This window comes from Bombus bifarius, unplaced genomic scaffold (genome assembly GCF_011952205.1).
Source record: "Bombus bifarius isolate JDL3187 unplaced genomic scaffold, Bbif_JDL3187 scf7180000008199, whole genome shotgun sequence".
Classification (NCBI taxonomy): Eukaryota; Metazoa; Arthropoda; class Insecta; order Hymenoptera; family Apidae; genus Bombus; species Bombus bifarius.
The window spans coordinates 642,982-661,835 of record NW_022884505.1 but is presented as its reverse complement, the minus strand read 5'-3'; the positions used below and the strand labels follow the sequence as shown (position 1 = coordinate 661,835).

At 30.1% G+C, this 18,854-nt stretch overlaps 3 protein-coding genes across 14 annotated transcripts; all 3 read left to right on the top strand.

Moving 5' to 3' along the window:
- Positions 1-215: 215 nt before the first annotated feature.
- LOC117210132 (carboxy-terminal domain RNA polymerase II polypeptide A small phosphatase 1) lies at positions 216-7,619 on the top strand. Of its 5 annotated transcripts, none has more exons than XM_033452855.1 (5): positions 216-293; positions 438-535; positions 1,268-1,701; positions 1,787-1,972; positions 2,045-3,816. In XM_033452855.1, exons 2-5 carry the CDS (start codon positions 466-468, stop codon positions 2,234-2,236), a joined length of 882 nt encoding a protein of 293 aa, XP_033308746.1. In that variant the 5' UTR covers positions 216-293; positions 438-465; the 3' UTR covers positions 2,237-3,816. The 5 variants fall into 5 exon arrangements, 4 of the variants coding, with proteins under 4 accessions (XP_033308746.1, XP_033308744.1, XP_033308747.1 ...); XM_033452853.1 differs by having other exon boundaries at positions 217-372; XM_033452856.1 differs by adding an exon at positions 602-1,048 and having other exon boundaries at positions 222-535.
- A 1,635-nt stretch (positions 7,620-9,254) lies between these two features.
- LOC117210125 (KICSTOR complex protein kaptin-like) lies at positions 9,255-12,043 on the top strand. 7 transcript variants are annotated; one of them, XM_033452840.1, is made up of 8 exons: positions 9,255-9,418; positions 10,000-10,209; positions 10,287-10,552; positions 10,664-10,830; positions 10,947-11,119; positions 11,209-11,287; positions 11,349-11,640; positions 11,726-12,043. In XM_033452840.1, exons 2-8 carry the CDS (start codon positions 10,005-10,007, stop codon positions 11,795-11,797), a joined length of 1,254 nt encoding a protein of 417 aa, XP_033308731.1. In that variant the 5' UTR covers positions 9,255-9,418; positions 10,000-10,004; the 3' UTR covers positions 11,798-12,043. The 7 variants fall into 7 exon arrangements, with proteins under 7 accessions (XP_033308731.1, XP_033308729.1, XP_033308730.1 ...); XM_033452838.1 differs by having other exon boundaries at positions 9,982-10,209; XM_033452839.1 differs by having other exon boundaries at positions 9,255-9,446.
- Positions 12,044-12,245: 202 nt separating this feature from the next.
- On the top strand, positions 12,246-18,306 carry LOC117210119 (tetratricopeptide repeat protein 7B). Of its 2 annotated transcripts, XM_033452826.1 has the most exons (15): positions 12,246-12,579; positions 13,167-13,318; positions 13,429-13,597; positions 14,025-14,087; positions 14,905-15,087; positions 15,391-15,520; positions 15,663-15,799; positions 15,884-16,122; positions 16,203-16,391; positions 16,464-16,642; positions 16,710-17,149; positions 17,238-17,476; positions 17,577-17,681; positions 17,766-17,857; positions 17,958-18,306. In XM_033452826.1, exons 1-15 carry the CDS (start codon positions 12,456-12,458, stop codon positions 18,088-18,090), a joined length of 2,574 nt encoding a protein of 857 aa, XP_033308717.1. In that variant the 5' UTR covers positions 12,246-12,455; the 3' UTR covers positions 18,091-18,306. The 2 variants fall into 2 exon arrangements, with proteins under 2 accessions (XP_033308717.1, XP_033308718.1); XM_033452827.1 differs by lacking the exon at positions 14,025-14,087.
- The last annotated feature ends 548 nt before the right edge of the window (positions 18,307-18,854 follow it).

The following is an 18,854-nucleotide window of genomic DNA, read 5'->3' as shown; positions in this document are numbered from 1 at the left end:
AAAACACACCGTGTGGGTGCGTGTGCGTGAGCGTACTCGTGCCCGTGCCCGTGCCTGCGCCTATGCGTCTCCGTTCGCCAAGTTGTGGTGATCTTCGTAGAGGTGGCGGCGGCGGTGGTGGAGACAGTGAAGGTGGTGGCGGCGGCGGCGGCGGCGGCGGCGGCGACGACGACGACGGTGGCAGCGGCAGCAGCGGTGGCGACAGTGAAGGAGACGGTGGAGTGGTGGTGGTGGCGGCGGCGGTGGTGGCCGCGACAACGTTTGGAGGGAGAGATTTCGTACGTCGTGACTGAGTGAGTGAGTTGGTGCGTGTGCGTGCTACCGCGCGTATACGCTCTCTCTCATTCTTGAGATCGTTCGCGTGTGTGTTGTGTATGTATGTGCATATATATATATATATATTGTCGCGCGCGCGCATTAACGGAATTCACGATCAGCACGCAGGGACTCTCAACAAATGTTTAAATGGACGCATCGTCCATTATCACCCAAGTGTCGCGGGATGACGAGCTAGGCCAATTTAATAATGGGAAAGGTAGGTGTTTGCTGTGAATATAGGCTTGCCGCCTTACATTTTTTTTTTTTTACGTTTTTCTTCCAGATGCTGGATGGAATCTGCACCTGTTACGGGACTGCACCTCGCTCCTCACCTTACCTCACCTAACTTCTCACCTCTCACCCCTCTACTCCTCCCTTCCACTGCTATTCGCCTATACTTCACTTCCGACGTCTCTTTTCCTCTCGCCCTCGTTTTTGCCTGGCCTCGCCTCGTTTTGCCTCGCCTCGCCTCTTCACAAATCGTGTCTCCTATCCTTCTCCCCCTCTTTTTCTTTCACCTAAGTTTCGCGTGTAACTTATTGCATCGTGTCGTACCCATACCTTGCCGCCGTTTTAATTCACTTAATCCGATTCGTGTACTCGATACTCAAATATTGCTTGGACGAAGCCAAACAATGTTTAAATTAAGATAAAATAAAAATGTTCCTCTCCCATTTCTTAAAACTGTCAAAATATATGCTTATAGAAATATTCTACTATCCTAAAAATGGTAATTTCTAGTAATTCATCCCTTTGTACATTAAGCAGAAAATAACGTTCCATTAATTATAAGAGCAAATTTTACGTTTTATCTTCCATATATTTTTGTATAAATATATCTCTATTTTGGCTCAAATTTTAACAATTTTGATCACTTTTTAATGTATATATCATATACATATTTACATATGTGTATTTACAAGATGATATTTATTTTTTCCAAATGTAGCTCAGTTACCACAAGAGAATGAAGTGAACAGCACCGGTTCAGCCAGTGGCAAAAAGCCAAGAGGGCGTGGGCTTCTGCGATCTCTACTTTGTTGCCTCGGTAGAGGACGTGGAAGTAGTTCTAAAAGTTCAAAGACAAGCTCGTTACAAGGCGATGGACATGGTTCTCCATCCCTAAGGACTGGATCCCCAAGGTTCCTTCTCCCACCTGTCAGACATCAGGATATGCACAAGAAGTGCATGGTGATTGATTTGGATGAAACACTAGTGCATAGTTCCTTCAAACCAATCAACAATGCCGATTTTGTTGTTCCTGTAGAGATTGATGGGACAGTGCATCAAGTGTATGTTTTAAAGAGGCCTTATGTGGATGAATTCTTACAGAGAATGGGTGAACTGTACGAGTGTGTATTGTTCACAGCAAGTTTGGCTAAGGTATATTATGCAAACAGTTGTTTATTATTACCATGGGCTTCATATTTAGATTTGTTTGAACATTCGATATTTCTGATATTTACAGTATGCTGATCCAGTAGCAGATCTGCTTGACAGATGGGGAGTGTTTAGAGCAAGACTGTTTAGAGAATCTTGTGTTTATCACAGAGGAAATTATGTTAAAGATTTAAATAAACTAGGGCGGGATTTACAGCAAATTATTATTGTTGATAATAGCCCCGCCAGTTACATTTTCCATCCAGATAATGCAGTAAGTTTTACCAATGAAAAATATACAAAAAAGAAGAAAATAATTAAAGAAATAAAATAAATTCATTTTTAGGTACCAGTGGCATCATGGTTTGATGATATGACAGATTCAGAACTATTAGATCTAATTCCATTTTTCGAGAAGCTCAGTAATGTGGAAAATATTTATACAGTCTTGTGCAATAGTAATCATCCTTATAATCAAGTACCTCCAGCTGTACAAAATAGTCCAAGCCCAGGGTCAGGTTCACTTGGTGCTTCCTAGCCCTACCTAAATTCTGGCCAAGTAGCCAGTATTATCATCGCTCAATGCACTCTGAGGAGAACTTTGATTGGAATATTCCACATTGCTTGCTTGTTATGTAGCAATGGACAACCAGGTATGACCCACTAAGTGTTGGGTGTATAATGTAAGCATACCTATCAAAGAGTCATCCAAAAGGAGGTGAAAATTTTAAACCCTCCTGTATTCATTTTGACACAACATGAATCACAACTGCTTTATCATTGGCTTCAGTTCTTTTTCCTAAGAAATAATAATATGATATAACTGCTCACAGTATATCAGGTACAATGAACTGATTGTATTTATCTAATTATTAAGGTATTTGATGAAAGATTAAAAAGTAGCTCAATTGGTCATAAACAAATAACTCTTCCAATCACATTGACATGGAATAGATTTCGAATACAACTTATTGGTTGCATAATGAATTAATGCGAGTTTCCGTGTTTGATGTACTTGAGAAAAGGAGCAAATGATAATGATAACAATGAATGTAAAAAGTGAATATGCATTTGAAATCGAATAAGTACATGTACGTGATTTAAATTCATGCAGAGTATATACAAAATTATTTGCACGAGAGAATAAATCAAAGTGTAGTATTAAGTAACACTGAGAGAAAAAAAAATAGATTACTTAAGAGTCTTTTGATGGGCCGTTATAATTTTTCCCTCTGTATATTCCGATTATTTACCGTAGTTTTGCATTGCTTTTAACCATGTTATGTGTGAAACTTCAATAAGTATTTCTTATATAATCATAAATATTGTGCAAAGAAATAATTAATTTTTATACAAATTTTATGAGGCTGATAATTCCAAATAGTTACGAAAAATGAAATTAAATCATGAAATTTTCTTACCTTTATAATTAGAATTTGTTAGAATTCATTGAAAATTTGTGTGTTTGATTTTGCTTGATCAAACATATATTTTATAAATGAGGTTGAGATATAAATCAGAAATTTGGGGAAATGATGCAAATATAAAAAAAATTATGTTTTAATAATTGGGTTGAATGAAAAGTACAGAGAAAGAAAGAATATATATTGTTTTTATTATTTTCATGCTATTTTAATTTCATTCCAAAGAATAATTAAAAAAAACAATGCAATGGGAATTGTATAAGATAAAAAATCAATATATATTTGAAACATTAGATCAATGCATATCATTCTTTCCCTCCAGGCAGTTATATGAATAATGGAACATTATGTTAATCATTACAATATCATTAACAAATTAAAATCATTTAGATGTAGTCCATAAAGGATGAATAAGTAAACAAATGTATATTTACACATGTAAATATATTTACTAACAGATAGTCGTCAATTTTGTACGCTTAATTCGTGCGTAAGAAATGTATAGCTAGCGTTATACTTTCATATCCAATCAAACTGTCGTTACTTATACTTTTTTATTTTATTCGTATCGTTGCTAATATATTTGTCAGTATGAATGATGCAGTAAATCAAATTTTATTGTACTGCCGTCATTAACTTAATTTCAAATATCAGACTACTAAGGATAATATACGTCGGTCGCATTATTGAATTTTTGGGAAAAAATTTTTACAGAGGAGAACAGGCAGTCAACTAGATACAGTTTTATAATGCCTGTTAAATAATTTTCTAATCATACATGTTACTCACGTCTTAACGTTCATCCTATTCAATATCGATGTATTTTCATCATCTATTTTACATAACATAACACAAAAATCTGAAAATTAACTTATTGTCTTTCTTCTGAAATTTTAATGTTTTTAAAATTTAAAAATAAAGAAGATACGACATTAATAAATAGAAACCAAATTTTTAATCCATCTTTTATTAAAACGAATTAATTGTAAAGAAATTTTATAAATTTTAGAATAAATCGTTGTTATTTTTAAATAATCATTCAATAAAGTTTAACAATATTATATATAGTTTGGAGGTAGTTTTCTTTAATTTTAGTCTATATATTATTATTATCTGATATTACATCGCTATTTATCATTGAAAAAAAGTAAGCCATCAGTGTTGTAGGTTTTTATTTCATTAAAAAAGGGCTGGGGTATACAGAGATAAGAATATTATACAACAAGTTATACATATTGCATAATATTAAATGGCTTCCAACTATATATTTTATCAGTTTTTTGTTTTATATGGCAGTGTTTTAAACGGATCAGTATCATTCACAACTAGATCTTACTTTTAACCCAACTGGTATAACAGTGCATAGTGTACTAAAAATCCGAATAAGCAAGAACTAAGAAATCGATTTTCATAGCTATAATATTTTTATGTAAAAATCATATTAATACTATTTAATCCAAAATACGCGAACTTACTTCTCAGCATTGTATATAAATGTTGAATGTTTATATCTAAACCTTAACTTGTTAGCCGTATTTTTATGTTCATTATTACTCGTATTTAAGAAGTAACAGCATGCTATGGAACATTTGTACTTATTGTTAGTAAACGTACCTCGCCTTCTTCTGATTTAACTGTTTTCAAAATATAGAATTATGCAATAACCATATATCTTTACTTCAATCTTGATTTATATGTGTATGCTTTTCACAAACTCGACGAATTCATTAAAAGAAAAAGAAATCGAAAGTTATACAAAACGTTCGTTAGCTCTTAAAATTTCTCGAAAACGCAATCGACTTGAGAGATTACATAAGTAACGATATTTACCGTACACTTTTACAAAAGTATGTCAATAAGTGTGATTGTTTCCACTCGTACAGTGCCCATCGAAATGACTCTACTAATTATAGTGCACCTTTTCGGGAAGTGCATACAAAAAACACGGAGAATATGCCACCCACACAAGGAAATTTTATATGTATATTCCAAATTGAACACAATGTCTTTTATAATGTTCTCGTGTACTGTCTGAAAGCAGTCATAAATTTAAGATACGATATATAAGCGATTACAATGCGACATATACAGTCATGTGGCAAAATCCTAAGAAACAGAAAATATTTCTAAATTCTACGGTCCTCTCTTTTTTTTTTTTTTACCATTATTATTTATTATTATTTCGTTCTCTTTTAATCTCAGAAATCTTTCATCTCTAATGATTTTTATCATAATCAAATTCAAGTACAGAAACTATCATCGTAATGTAAAGCTTCATCGGTTTGATGGAAGATCGGGAGGATGTGTGAAGAAGCAAAGTTAATGTTGCATCCGACGAAGACCACGTTCCTTATCGGATCTAACATTAAACACACGAAATATCATACATCAAACATCCTTAAGCATCCATCATGTCGTGCTTCCGTGATTAATTAATATTAACAATCTAGTATATTGCTTTTATGGAATGTAAACCCGTTGGATGCTCTAGACGAGTATCCATAGTATTTCATAATATAATAAGTGCGTATCTTTTGTCGTGTTTCGTTTTTCCAAGCATTTTGTTTTGTTTTCTTTTTTAATTATTATTATTATGACTATTATTATTATTATTATTATTATTATTATTATTATTATTATTATTATTATTATTATGGAGTTGTAACATGATTGTAGAGACGCTATAAAATAACATTGAGGATGATGGCTTTCGTCTGCTACCAGTTGAGCGACAGAGAGAGAGAAAGAGGGAGAGAAAGAATACAGTACATTTAGATTTATTATAAAAGCAAGAAAAAAAATGCGCCGAGAAAACTGTTAGCACGAGAAAGGTGTAGCGAAAACGATCGTGATACGTAATTAGATATATATATATATATATATATATATATATATATATATATATATATATTTAGGTAGACCAATTAATTTTTAATGCGCGATACTTTCGTACAGCGACGCAACGGTGTCTTCGAATTCGTAGCTCTTCGCCGCTGTAATCTGACATATATACATATACATACATATATATATATATGTACAACGCATGCATACATGAAAGTACAAGAGCTGTTACTCTTATTCACAAACAGGGAGCGTACAAGTGATATATTTTTATTAAATTCAATTGTACAATATCATTCGCTTGTATGATTACGTTTACGATACCGTTAAATACTGAGCTATATCTTGAATTTGTTAAGAGCCCACTATTATACGTACCAGTGATTTTATTAAAATTAATTATAAATTTATCTATACCTGTATATGTGTAATGTTCGTTGCTATGAAGTGTAGGTTTACTTAGCGATCTATGATAGAAACGATGGAATTTTAAAAGAAAATGTGAGGGGAAAGGATAAGTAGAACGAATTCTGTGTCGTTACTTTTATTGGCGCGTTTGTCATTGCATTAATTTCGAATGATTATTGTTATCGGCTAGATTCGCTCCGAAATAAAGCGACTATTTGGTAACGATATATCGTGTTGCAATACAGCAATAACGAACCGCTAACATTTTTCTCAGTGCCGAAAAAACATCGTTACTTCGCAGCAGCTTTGCTGTAGTACGAAAGAAGCAAATATAATAAGAGGATTTAATTTTGAAAGAGAGGAAAAAGAGAACGCGTGTGTGCATGTGTGTGTATGAGCGCGCGCGCGCGCGTGTGCGTCTGTGTGTGTGTAACATGGAGAGTATAATTTAAAAAAGAAATTTTTTAAATGAAATAAAAATAATGGAAAGAGAAATAACAGAAATGGTAAAAACCGTTCGCCGGGCGACGGGCGCAAAGTCGAAACTGAAATTTTTTATATGTAATCAGTTTAAATGAATGTGAATGGCGAAGAGGCGAAATAAAGGAAAAAGCTCGAGACTCCAGTCGTGTTGCCCTCTTACATCCTGAACGATTGCTAAATTATTGTATCATTATTATACATACATTGTACAAAAAAGTGAAAAAATTCGTCACAAATGGAATGAAATTACATACTATACTAGGGTTCATAATATCTCGTCGGTAAAATGTGTGAACGTGTCCGCGTGAGATAAAAAAAAAAATGAAAAAAGATACTAAAAACAGAATGAGAGATGCGAGTATGCATGTGTAAAAAAAAAACAAACGTAATTAACGATATTGCCTTGATTTGTAAATAAAATTTAATTACTTCCACTAATGAAATCTTCTCTGCGGATACCGAGCGGGCCGCGAACAGTCTACGCGGGCTCACCATCTTCGATTTCGTATGTTTTTTACTAAAAAACCGCAATTGATTTTTTAACAGCGAGTATATTTTGTACAGTAACGGAACATCAAATATATATATAAATACACACACACACACATATATATATATACATTATATATATGTACTTTTTAAAAAACGTGGAGGTGAGCCCTGTGCATCGTACCAGAAGAATCAGCTAGATTATGTAAATCTCCCATCCCTCCGACATGTCCAGTTTGCTCTGTGATTCTGTGTTTAATAAAAAAAAGCAAAGAAAAATATATATATATTATGTATATGTATATATGTATATGTACATATACGCGTTTGATAAACGAGTTCAAGTAGTTTTTGCATGATCCCCGTATGAAAGTGTCCCCCATTTACTGATTGTTGTACATTATATACGTACTTTAGAACAATTTTTACATTCACATATTCATTTGTAATAGTAAACGTTATTAGATTCCTGGAAGGAAAATTGTATTATGGTTTTCAATCTTATAAAGAGGTATGGTAAATTTTCATCGTTGGTTTTAATTATGTCGTTAATATGATGGCAGAATTAGGTCCACAAAAAGATTATACTATTTAGCAAATTTATCATAACACAAGGTAGAGCGACATTTAATAATTTTTAGTGTATATTATGATATTTCGTAGTTTAATATTATAAAAAAAATTTCATTACATGAAATTAGATTGTACGAAAGTACTGTGTTCGAAATACTATTCTTTACGTTTGCGTATGTACCATACGCACCTCTATATTGGTTTAAATGACACCACAGTATTCAGGTCAACCTGCTCGATCGCACACGATTAATTTCGATATTGAATTTTCGCGAATGGCAATTACCTTACTATAAAGGTAAATGTCATGACTGACGTACATATGTTATTAGTTTCCGGTAAACCACCTGTCAGTGGTTAGAGCATATACCATACATGGTACTATACATGATAATATGTAGGTAGTGTTAAAACGATTGACATTCTGTCAGGAAAGGACCCTAAATTATAGGTAACTTCACTGATACTAAATTAAACAAAGTCAAGGGATATCTATAATATTTTGTAAACGTAATTTAAGTTGTATTTGGTGTGTATGTTTTCTTTAGATAAAACAGGTAGGCTTGCACTCTGACAAATGTATAGTTTTTATGCTTTTATATTAGATTATTTGGAAAATTTTCAAACGGATCAGATGATTGAAGTACCTAAAATCAAATCTATATTCATTTTGAGTTGTTAATTATATTTTCATTAGAATAGAATTTTTATTTAGCGTATTTATTTCAAATCGTAGCAATTGTTCGCAAATGTTTGAAAATCAATTATTTTTTTACAAAATAATGACATTGAGATACATTTAATAAATATATCCTAAGGTTAATTATTAAATTTTGTATAATTTTATTTATGTATTAGAAAAAATAATTTCATCGTAAATAAGATCATTAACTAAATACAGGGTAGATCTGTCATCTGACATTATGTACATATATAGAACTGGGTGTCTCACGTTCTGAAATACCGACCTCGACAAAATTAGAATTTCTCACTTCCCCTGCGATTTGTTTCGGCGAATATAGAAATTACAACCATTGACTTAATCTGTGATGTGAATCACGTCTATTCTGTACATCACAGATAAGTAGATCTATGTATTTATATTTACTGTTGCAATTTGGCACAATGCACGCACGAGGCACCCTTATCATACATTTTTTTCGCAATCACAGTCACGATCATATATATGCTTTTGTTTTCTCTCTACTCTCTGCTCATTTCTCCTTTCTATTCGAATCAGGTTCAATTCGAATGTGTGGCAAGTGGGTGACCTAGCGATAGCTTTTGTCATCCGTCCCAAAGCGGCGTAGTGGTCGCTAGACGCGCATGTTTGTTGAGAGATTTTGTGGTAGCGCTATGCGATTAATACACATCAAACACCATCAAATGATGACATCTCCCACCACCAAAAATTGAACGAGTTGCCGAATCTGTGTATACTAGCGCTAGTACCTCATCTATGACTATACGAACGATAATGTGATAAAGGTGCCCTAAAGGTAAAGAAACTTGCGACATAAAAATGCAGTGAGTGTTAGGTCTATCATGTATCTCGTTTGTACTACAATTTCAATATAAAAAATAATTACACAATATAGAAAATAATATTTAACATTCTCAACTTCTAATGATTTAAACATATGTAACAAAATTATATTTGGCAAAAGTAGAGAAATATAGTACATATTAAATGAACATATACATATATGTATGCAAATAAAATGTATCTTTATGTTTATGCTTAATTTATTGTTAATGCAAGATGATATTCGCTATTCATTAACAAACAAAAACTTAATTTCTAACGTGAAAATTATACAAATCTGTGACTTAATCTTGTACCTAAAATGAGTTTTATATCCTTAACCTTAAATTTAAACTTGAGGCTATTAGAAGAAAAATAGGACATTAAACATAAATAAATGAATTATGATTCAGAATAAAATTTAACCAAAGAAGAACATTTTTAATGATTTTATATAAATATTTAATTTCATTTATTTGCTTTTATAAATATGATACAATCCAAACTAAATGACAATCAAATTATTGTGTTTATTAATAATTTTTTTCTGTGAAGATAACATGAATAATTTAACAGACGCACATTGGTTTCCCTTAACATCACAGGGAAATATTTATTCAATGACCAAATTGTGTTCTGTCAATGGTTCCAATAAGGTATTGGTGGCTTCTTTGAAGAGAAAAATATATTCTTGTGAATACCATTTGATGCCAAATCTACATTTAAGACCACTGGTTAAAGAACTACTTTTTACATACATTCCCAGTTTGTAATCTTAAATATTAACACTTTATCCAAAAACAATAGTTTTCTATATCTGATTAAAAGTTCCTATTTATTAGGTGGTGCAGAAATCATATCTATTGATGCTTATAATAAGTCTGACAGCGGTGATGGATTTGTGATAGGAATAACTATTTTGAAAGCAAGTACAGATACATCTGTAGAAAGATATCTAAATATATATACAGAAGGTGCCATAGATGGCGAAGGAGATGAAGGAAGTTCCATTGAAGCTATAGCACAAAACTGTCTTATGGTGGAATTAGCATATACACCATACCATTTATATCATACTGTATTACCCCAACAAAATGTTCCTAATGAGGTAATTTTTTATATTAGTAATGATCTTTTAATTATACTTAAACAAATGGAATTTAAGCAAATGATATTTTATGAATTTATAGCAGAATTATAACTTTTCCTAAGATTTTAGGTTGTTTGGTTACTCTCTGGCAGTGATTATAAAATACATATGATCAGAGAAGATAAATTAAATCACAGTTACAGCGAATCACCTATTGAAAAGTACTTTCCTGAATTGCATGATATCCAAGGAATTGCAATATGGATTAATATTTACTATTATGATAATTACAATTGGTATGATATATGTGAAACGAATCTTTATGCATTACATTATAATAACTAATAATACTCAGCTAACTATATATATAATATATATATAGTTATAATAACTAATAATTTAATTTGTTTAGGAGACTGACAGTAATCGGTTGTGAGTGTGGATTGGTCAATGTAGCTATAACTAATGTTTTAGAATTAAAAGTTTGCCGAAGTTGGAAATTAAGATATGACAGACCTGTTTCCAGTGTATCCACTTTTTCACTTCAAAATAGTATTGAGAAACCTTCTTTTCTTAGCTCTAATAGTAAAATTCATTACAAATATTAATATCTGTATATCCTAAAAAATCTTGATTAGAAATCAAAATTAATGTATATTTTCAATTTGTTGTAGACTCTAAATCTTTCCTAAATGATCAAAAAACAAAACTAAATGTTCTTGTTGTGAATACAAGTAATGCAGTTGTCTTTATGTAAGTTAATTTTGTTTTATATATGTATAGTAAAAAATAATTCCATATTTTTTATAACTAGGGATGTTCTAAATAATGGGATGGATGAAGACATAACATTAAATGGTAGTGAAACATCTGATTGCATTTTATGTTCTTGTATTGCTGACATAAATATGGATGGGCAAAATGAGATACTTTTAGGAACCTATGGTCAAGAAGTTCTTATTTTTTGTTTCATAAATAACTCATGGGAATTGATCATAAGAAAATTATTTGATGCACCTGTACATTCTATATGTTATATGGATATCACCAATGATGGAATGAAAGAACTTATTGTCCTTACACAACGCGGAGTGCATATATTACAGGTTATAATTTGTATTTAATTAATCAATTATAATATTAATATATGACAAAAGTTTCAAAAATTTAAAGTAGACATATAAATTGCAGCATAATATTATGGATGTCAAAGATAAGTGGAAAAAGCGATATAAAAAATTTCTTGAAGAAAATAGAATATAGCTTAATTTTCAAATTGCCATATAGAAAGACTTGAATTGAGGTTTAGTCTTCAGGGATTGAGAAGAGAGTACAAGAAATTACAAAATATAAATACACACGTTTCATATTATTGATATTATGTATATACATATGTGTATACACATACAAATGGATACAAATATCAAAAAGAATAAAAGGAAATTTATTTTTATTATTACTATAATTGTAAAGTTGAATAATTTTAATAAATATAGTCAAAGAATAAAATATTGTTGTTTATTTCTAAATTAAGAAAGATTATTTACTTTTCAAATATAGCAAATCTATATCAGTAGATGACTCTAAATTATAAATTTTGCAGATTTTGTTTTAAAAATGAAATGATATTTTCATATAAACTAGTCAACTCACGTATTAACAGTCAAACGAATGCGCAATTTCACTGGTTCTTAAACCAACATGTTTCACGATGCATCGTATCTAGACTTCGCAGAATCAGTGACATAACAGACAGTTCAAAATAGTGTGGCACGTGCTTGAAGTGGAAATTGTCATACGTGTATCTTTTATGTTGTACCCACGCTTCTAACACTGATGATCGATATATTACATTACGTCTTGTTGAATATTTCGAAAGAATTTAACAGCGTATTTCATTCTTTTTCTTACGTGAATTAGAATGACTAGTAAAAAAGGACACACCCTCCGAATTGAATCAGAAATCGATAAAAACCGTGAGGACGGAAATTGGAAAAAGGTTATAGAATTGGCGGAACACCTGAAAGTACAGTACCCTAGTAATGGTAAATGTTTCTTTTTCTCGTAATGTTTTAAATAATCAGATTTACATGTTCAAAAATTTCTTTTTGATAAAAGATTTGATAAAATTTTATAGTAATTAACTGTCACGTCACGAGTTTCGTAACCTGTTTATGTAAAAAGAAGTTGTTAAGTCATTTCACGAATTATAAGGATTACATGTATATCAATCAAACATAATTGTAGTAAAATGTCATTTGATATAAATCTTCTTAATTCAACACTTTTTTAAATTTAAATTTATCTGTTTGTTAATAAGTATATCTGATTTTAACAAATACTGATAATTGTCAATAAGAATATTTTTTATGCCTTCTTAGAAATTTATTTTTGACTTCGAAAAAATAATATATCTTTCTTATGAATTTTGTATTATTGAAATCTTAAATGAGGAAAATTGTATACAATTTTATTTAAGTTAATGTATTAAAAAATGAACATTTATATCTATATTTAATAAACATTTCATATTTCCAAATATTTTAATACCGTTAAGAACATTTAATTTCATACTAAAATATATAAGATAAAAATATATATCCAAAATTATGTATGGTGCTTTTGATTGTAGAATGTTTAGCAAATTTTTTATGTGGGGAAGGAAGATTAGAAAGCTTTTTAGAACAAACTCCACCTATAGATGCCAACATTGGAAAAGCTAGAAATGGACTACAAGAAACTAGAAAATACTTGATCCTTGCAGCAAATGAAAAAGATAAACAAGTAATTAAAATCATAATTAACAGTTTTTAATTGAATAAAAGATAAAAATTTATGAATCTGGTAATTTTAACTTTGTATGAATAATTAATAAATAATATTTTTAATTATAGGCTTTGGTTGTATTGGATGCACATTTACTACTTGGTAAATTGCATTATGCAATGGGGATGTATGAAGAAGCTCTTAAACATTATCAACAAGCTGAATTACACACACTTACAGAAAAACCATTACCTTGTAGAAGCCTACGTATTATTGCAGAATCATATGCAATTAAAGGTTTGCATCAGATATTATTTAAATCATTTAGTACGTTGCTAGTATGTACTAGTGCATTATTATTTCTAATACCACACATAATAGCTTGCCAGTTGAATAAAGGAATGATTTATATCTATCATAGTTTGGTGTCTTATATATTTCACTTAACAAATTTCTTTTTTAATAATTCTGTACTTTAGAACATTAAATATATGCTGAATTTGATAGTATTGCACTTAATGTAATTATTCTAACAAAATTTAAAGAATTGCATATTTTTTCTTATTTGTAATCTCTACTAAGTATAAATCATCTTGTACATCAGCCTGAAGGTAATACCTAATCAAAATTTAGTTACACAAGCAATGATTTTTGAAAATATTTGCTGTATTTTGAATATCACAACTAATGTACAACTTAGAGAAAGAAAGACTGTTTACTTTAGACACAGAGAAACATTTATCCTGCCGAAGACTGCGCATTATTGCTGAGTCGTACGCAATTAAAGGTTTGTATTTTGCTTCATTTTTATTTTTTTTATTTGCCATGTGTAAGTGTATTCCATTTTTTATTTTTGTTTGACTATCCGTTAAAGTGTTATTGTATGCTTTATCATTATACAAAACATTTTTATTAATATAATAATCCAAATCAAAAATATTTTCATTAACTTTTAAAGGTTTGAAATATATGTTGCCTTGTCAATATCATTTTCATGCTTAATTTTATTACTTTCAATAATCTAAAAAAGGGAAGATGTTCTATTCATGGTAACTATGTTTCCTTACTTCTGTTTAAATTAATGTTTACTTGCATCTTATCAATATTGACAACTGCTGCATGATAAATGTATACTGTTTGAAAACATTCATTTTTTCTGTTTGTCTGTTAGACATCCTCTTATAATATTTATTTTAATTAGTAGTCATTTTATAACATATAAAAAGACTCTTTGCATGTTTTATCGATAATAACTACTACATTTCAGTTGAAACAAAAAATTAATAGTTTATACCTACTGTGCTGATATCTTATGCAAAATGAAAATAAAGCTAATATACCTTCTGTAGATAATTTGATTGTTATGTTTGTATATCATAAACTTTATCAATGCATATAAATAACTGTAAGTGTATTGCATAAAATTTTATGAAATAAATCTGCTTAAAACAGTGCTTCTTTTTTGCTGCTTCTCTTATTCTCTGTGAATATAATATTTTTGTATTTAAAAATATGTACCTTAATATTAAAAATTATTGTTCTATTATATTCATACCAATCCTTAGACAATAGATCCTTTTAATAGATGTTTTTATTTACAACAGGTCTTTGTTTGGAAAAGTTACCACCAAATTCTAAATCAAAATATAAAATAGCAGAATGGCAAGAGCAAATCATCAAATGTTATGAAATTACTGGGGACCTGACATTGGTGTATTTACAAGAACAAGAAAAACTTGCAATGCAACATCAAAATGGCACGTCTACCGTAAATAGTAACAATGCAGGTGATGATTCTTTTCAGCACATTCTTTTCCATCAGACAATGCTAATTGATGCTTACTGTTCCATAATTAATGAATGTATGAATAATGTTTTGATTGGTAGTCGGGATATTCACTGAATGAAAAAACAGTAGTAGCAAATAAACTTATTTTATTATTATTAAAATAAACATATTTTATAAGAATGTTGCATTAACTATGTTTATTTACATTTTTTCAGGTGATATTATAGGGTTGTTGGTGGAATGTGACAAAACTTGAAATTTGGGTTTTGTAGTTAATACCTTAATATCATTTGATCAACAGGTACATATTCCTCTCAGTCTTCGTATTGTTCTACAAAACATATCGGGCCAATTTTGGAAACTGCACTACAAAGGGCACCCATATTGTACATTCAAACTGGTAATATTCAAGGTGCAATAAACCGATACAGGTAATTAACTGTTTCTATTAATAAAAAATGCAAGGAAGAAAATGATAGCAAGAAGATGACAGCAATAGCAAATACAATTTAGAAAAAATATTTTAACAATTAAATAAACAATCTTTATTCATGAAATTCAATAACTTATAAGGGAAATTTTATCTGCTGTGGAGTCTACAACTACTCAAAGTCTTAGAGTTACTTTAACAAGACAATTGGCAGAAGTATTAGTTCGAGGAATTAGCGGTGCGGAATATAAAGCTCCAGAAGCACCAAGTGATTCGACAGGTAATATTATTAATAAAACGATTGTTATTATGATAAAATTTGAGATAAAAATAAAATATTAAGTCATTATTGTACTTTTCCCAGATTCTCCTTGGAAGCCAAAGAAATATTTAGGTCCTAATATGTTTGTGCCAAGAAATGAGTATGAAGAAACAATTCTGTTATTATTAATAAGTGAAGCTATGGCAGTTAGAGATGCTGTCCTTAGTCAATCTCCAGAATTTAAAGATGCAAGAATACATGCTTTTGAAAATGCCACTGCAGTATATGATCTCCTCACAGTAGTCGTTGTGAGATGGAGTCAAGTAGATTTGCTATATGAGGTAATTAGAATAAAGTAAAAGAAAAATAAAGACAACATTTATTTCGAATGAAAATTTAATTCAATTTTATATCTTAATAGTCATTTGAAAGGGCAATGAAATTTTCTCATGAGGAAGCCCATGTATGGACTCAATGTGCATTATGTTTAATTAGTATGGGGAGATATATGCATGCATATAGGGTTTTGAAAGTAGTAGCAAGATTATCACCACAGAAGGTAATGCCTTGTCTTTTAGCTGCAAGGTTGTGCTATGAACAATTAAATATGGTAAGGATTATGTTCTCCTATAAAATAAACTACATAAAATAATATACTAAAAGCATATTCGATTAAAAATAGATAAAAGAAGGTATTGAATGGAGTCAAAAAGCACTTCAAAGAGAAACATCAAATTCTCAAGGAATGCAATCAAGATGTCATCTCTATATTGGTATTGGTCATAGTATTCTTGCTACAAACACTATAGTAAAAATGGATAAAACCTACCATACCAAAACAGCTTTAGAATGTTTTCAAAAGTATGTACAGTTAAATATAAAATAAAGAATAAGTTACGTATTATAGTATTATACATTTACTTAATAGGGCGCAACAGTGTGATCCAAATGATCATTTAGCTGAATACTATTTAGCACACGAATATGCAATTAACAGACAAATTAACGACGCAATGGTTCATGTAAAAATTGCGTTAAATCTTCGGGCAGAACACATTCCATCCTTGCATTTATTGGTATTACTGCTGTCTGCACATAAGCAATATTCAGAAGCATTGCATCTAATAAACAGTGTATTAGAAGAATATCCAGATAATTTAAATTTTCTTTATGTAAAAGCACATCTCGAATTACAAAGTATCGGTGGTGAACAAGCATTGTTCACCATAAGACATATGCTTTTACTTTGGAAAAATTTGTATGAAGATCAAACTAACGCTAATTGTAATGAACAGCACAGTGAGAAACGCAGTGAAACAAGAAGTGTTTTTCAACTGTATGCTTCTGAAATGTCTGATAAAGACTCTAGTATGTATTTAGTATCTTTTCTCTAATTTGTAATTTTTAAGATTAAATTGTTTTATATAAAAATTTCAAATAGCAAAATTTTAAATAGGTTCTGTACATGCACAATCATTGGCTGCTTCAAGAGTAGAACAAGCCTTATCTGAAGTTGCATCATCACTTAGCTCTTTTACCCCAAAGCCTGGACCACAAAGAGCATGGCTATTACAATTACAAGTTTGGTTACTACTTACCGAAGTATACCTAGTTTTAGATCAGCCAAATGGTGCTGTTCTTTCCTTGCAAGAAGCCACGAATATTTTTCCACTAAGTCACCATATTATGTATACAGTAAGTTATATTATCAAACAAAAAACTAAAGATGAATACTTTCTATTTTGCATAACTTCATTATCATGATACAATGTATTGAAGCTACTTTTCATTCCAGCGGGGTCTTCTTCATGAATATAAATTGGAATATATGGAAGCAAAGCAATGTTATCAGAATGCAGTTTCAATTAATCCATCACATATCAAAAGTTTACAACATTTGGTAATGTTTATTGTAATTTATAAAATAATAGTTATTACTGTGTGAAATAGTATACAATTTTTTAACGATTATTTTTATTATTAGGGATTAATTTATCACTATTTGGGAAGCCAAAGGTTAGCTGAAAAAACTTTACGGGATGCTGCAAAAATTGACCCAAATTCTCATCAAACATGGTATAAAAATATTGATTTATTTCCATTTATATTTGAAAGTGCAATGGTGTAACTTTTAAATAATTATACTTTTAGCCGAATTAAATCTTTTTATTTGTAGGTATAATTTGGGAAAAGTGTTGGAATCCTTAGGTGAAGTAGAAGCAGCAAGTGATTGTATGGCAACAGCATTGGAAGTGGAAACCACAAATCCAATATTACCAATTCTCTCGATTCCAGTTACATTTGAATGATTTAAAATTTTAACTGTTTAAATATAATTAAGGACAAATCACAATTTATTGTGCAACATTGGCATTTGTTTGCTCTTGTGGCAATAGTACCTGCTTATCTCTAAACTGTTGCATTATTGTACAAATAAATGAATTCTTTAAAAAGTATTAGAATTATGCAAATAATTTATCAATGATCAATGTAAAAATCTCTAATAAAGAAATAGTTATAAGATACAAAATTATTATTCCTTTAGATCTTTTGTAATATTTAATTTTAAATGTTTTCTACGAATAAATTTTTTATATTTTATAGATATATTTATATTAGATAATATCAAACAAAATATTAGAAATACGTTTATAAATATTTATTTTTATACATTATAGCTGTTACACTATTTTTATCTTATGATATTCTACTATTATATATTTATTCTATACCTTAACGCTATATTGTTAATATATAATTAAAAAAACATTAAGGTTAAAACCAAATGACTGTAGAATAATAATTATTCAATAAACATTCTAAAGGGAATGTTATTTCGTAAGAATTACGTTCCGCTAAAAAATATTTTGTTAAATATAAATCAATTTACTTTTTATTATTGAAAATGCATATAATATAGGTTATAATATAATATAGGTTATTTTCTTCTGTTTGCACATATTGTGATTGAAGGCAAGGGTTTTTTAAAGCTACTAGATAATGTTAAATAAATTTATTGAACATCTTACAAGTTACAGTTGAATGTGTGCCCTTATAATTTATTACGGTAGAA

Bases quoted from the DNA above. Each gene is read 5' to 3' on its own strand.
- LOC117210119 (XM_033452826.1), top strand. From the start codon at position 12,456: ATGACTAGTAAAAAAGGACACACCCTCCGAATTGAATCAGAAATCGAT. The intron at 16,392-16,463 runs GTAAGGATTATG...GATTAAAAATAG, and splicing joins GCTATGAACAATTAAATATG to ATAAAAGAAGGTATTGAATG. The intron at 17,150-17,237 runs GTATGTATTTAG...AATTTTAAATAG, and splicing joins AATGTCTGATAAAGACTCTA to GTTCTGTACATGCACAATCA.
- LOC117210125 (XM_033452836.1), top strand. From the start codon at position 9,954: ATGACAATCAAATTATTGTGTTTATTAATAATTTTTTTCTGTGAAGAT. The intron at 10,553-10,663 runs GTAATTTTTTAT...CTAAGATTTTAG, and splicing joins AACAAAATGTTCCTAATGAG to GTTGTTTGGTTACTCTCTGG. The intron at 10,831-10,946 runs GTATGATATATG...TAATTTGTTTAG, and splicing joins TATTATGATAATTACAATTG to GAGACTGACAGTAATCGGTT.
- LOC117210132 (XM_033452855.1), top strand. From the start codon at position 466: ATGGACGCATCGTCCATTATCACCCAAGTGTCGCGGGATGACGAGCTA. The intron at 1,702-1,786 runs GTATATTATGCA...TGATATTTACAG, and splicing joins TCACAGCAAGTTTGGCTAAG to TATGCTGATCCAGTAGCAGA. The intron at 1,973-2,044 runs GTAAGTTTTACC...ATTCATTTTTAG, and splicing joins TTTTCCATCCAGATAATGCA to GTACCAGTGGCATCATGGTT.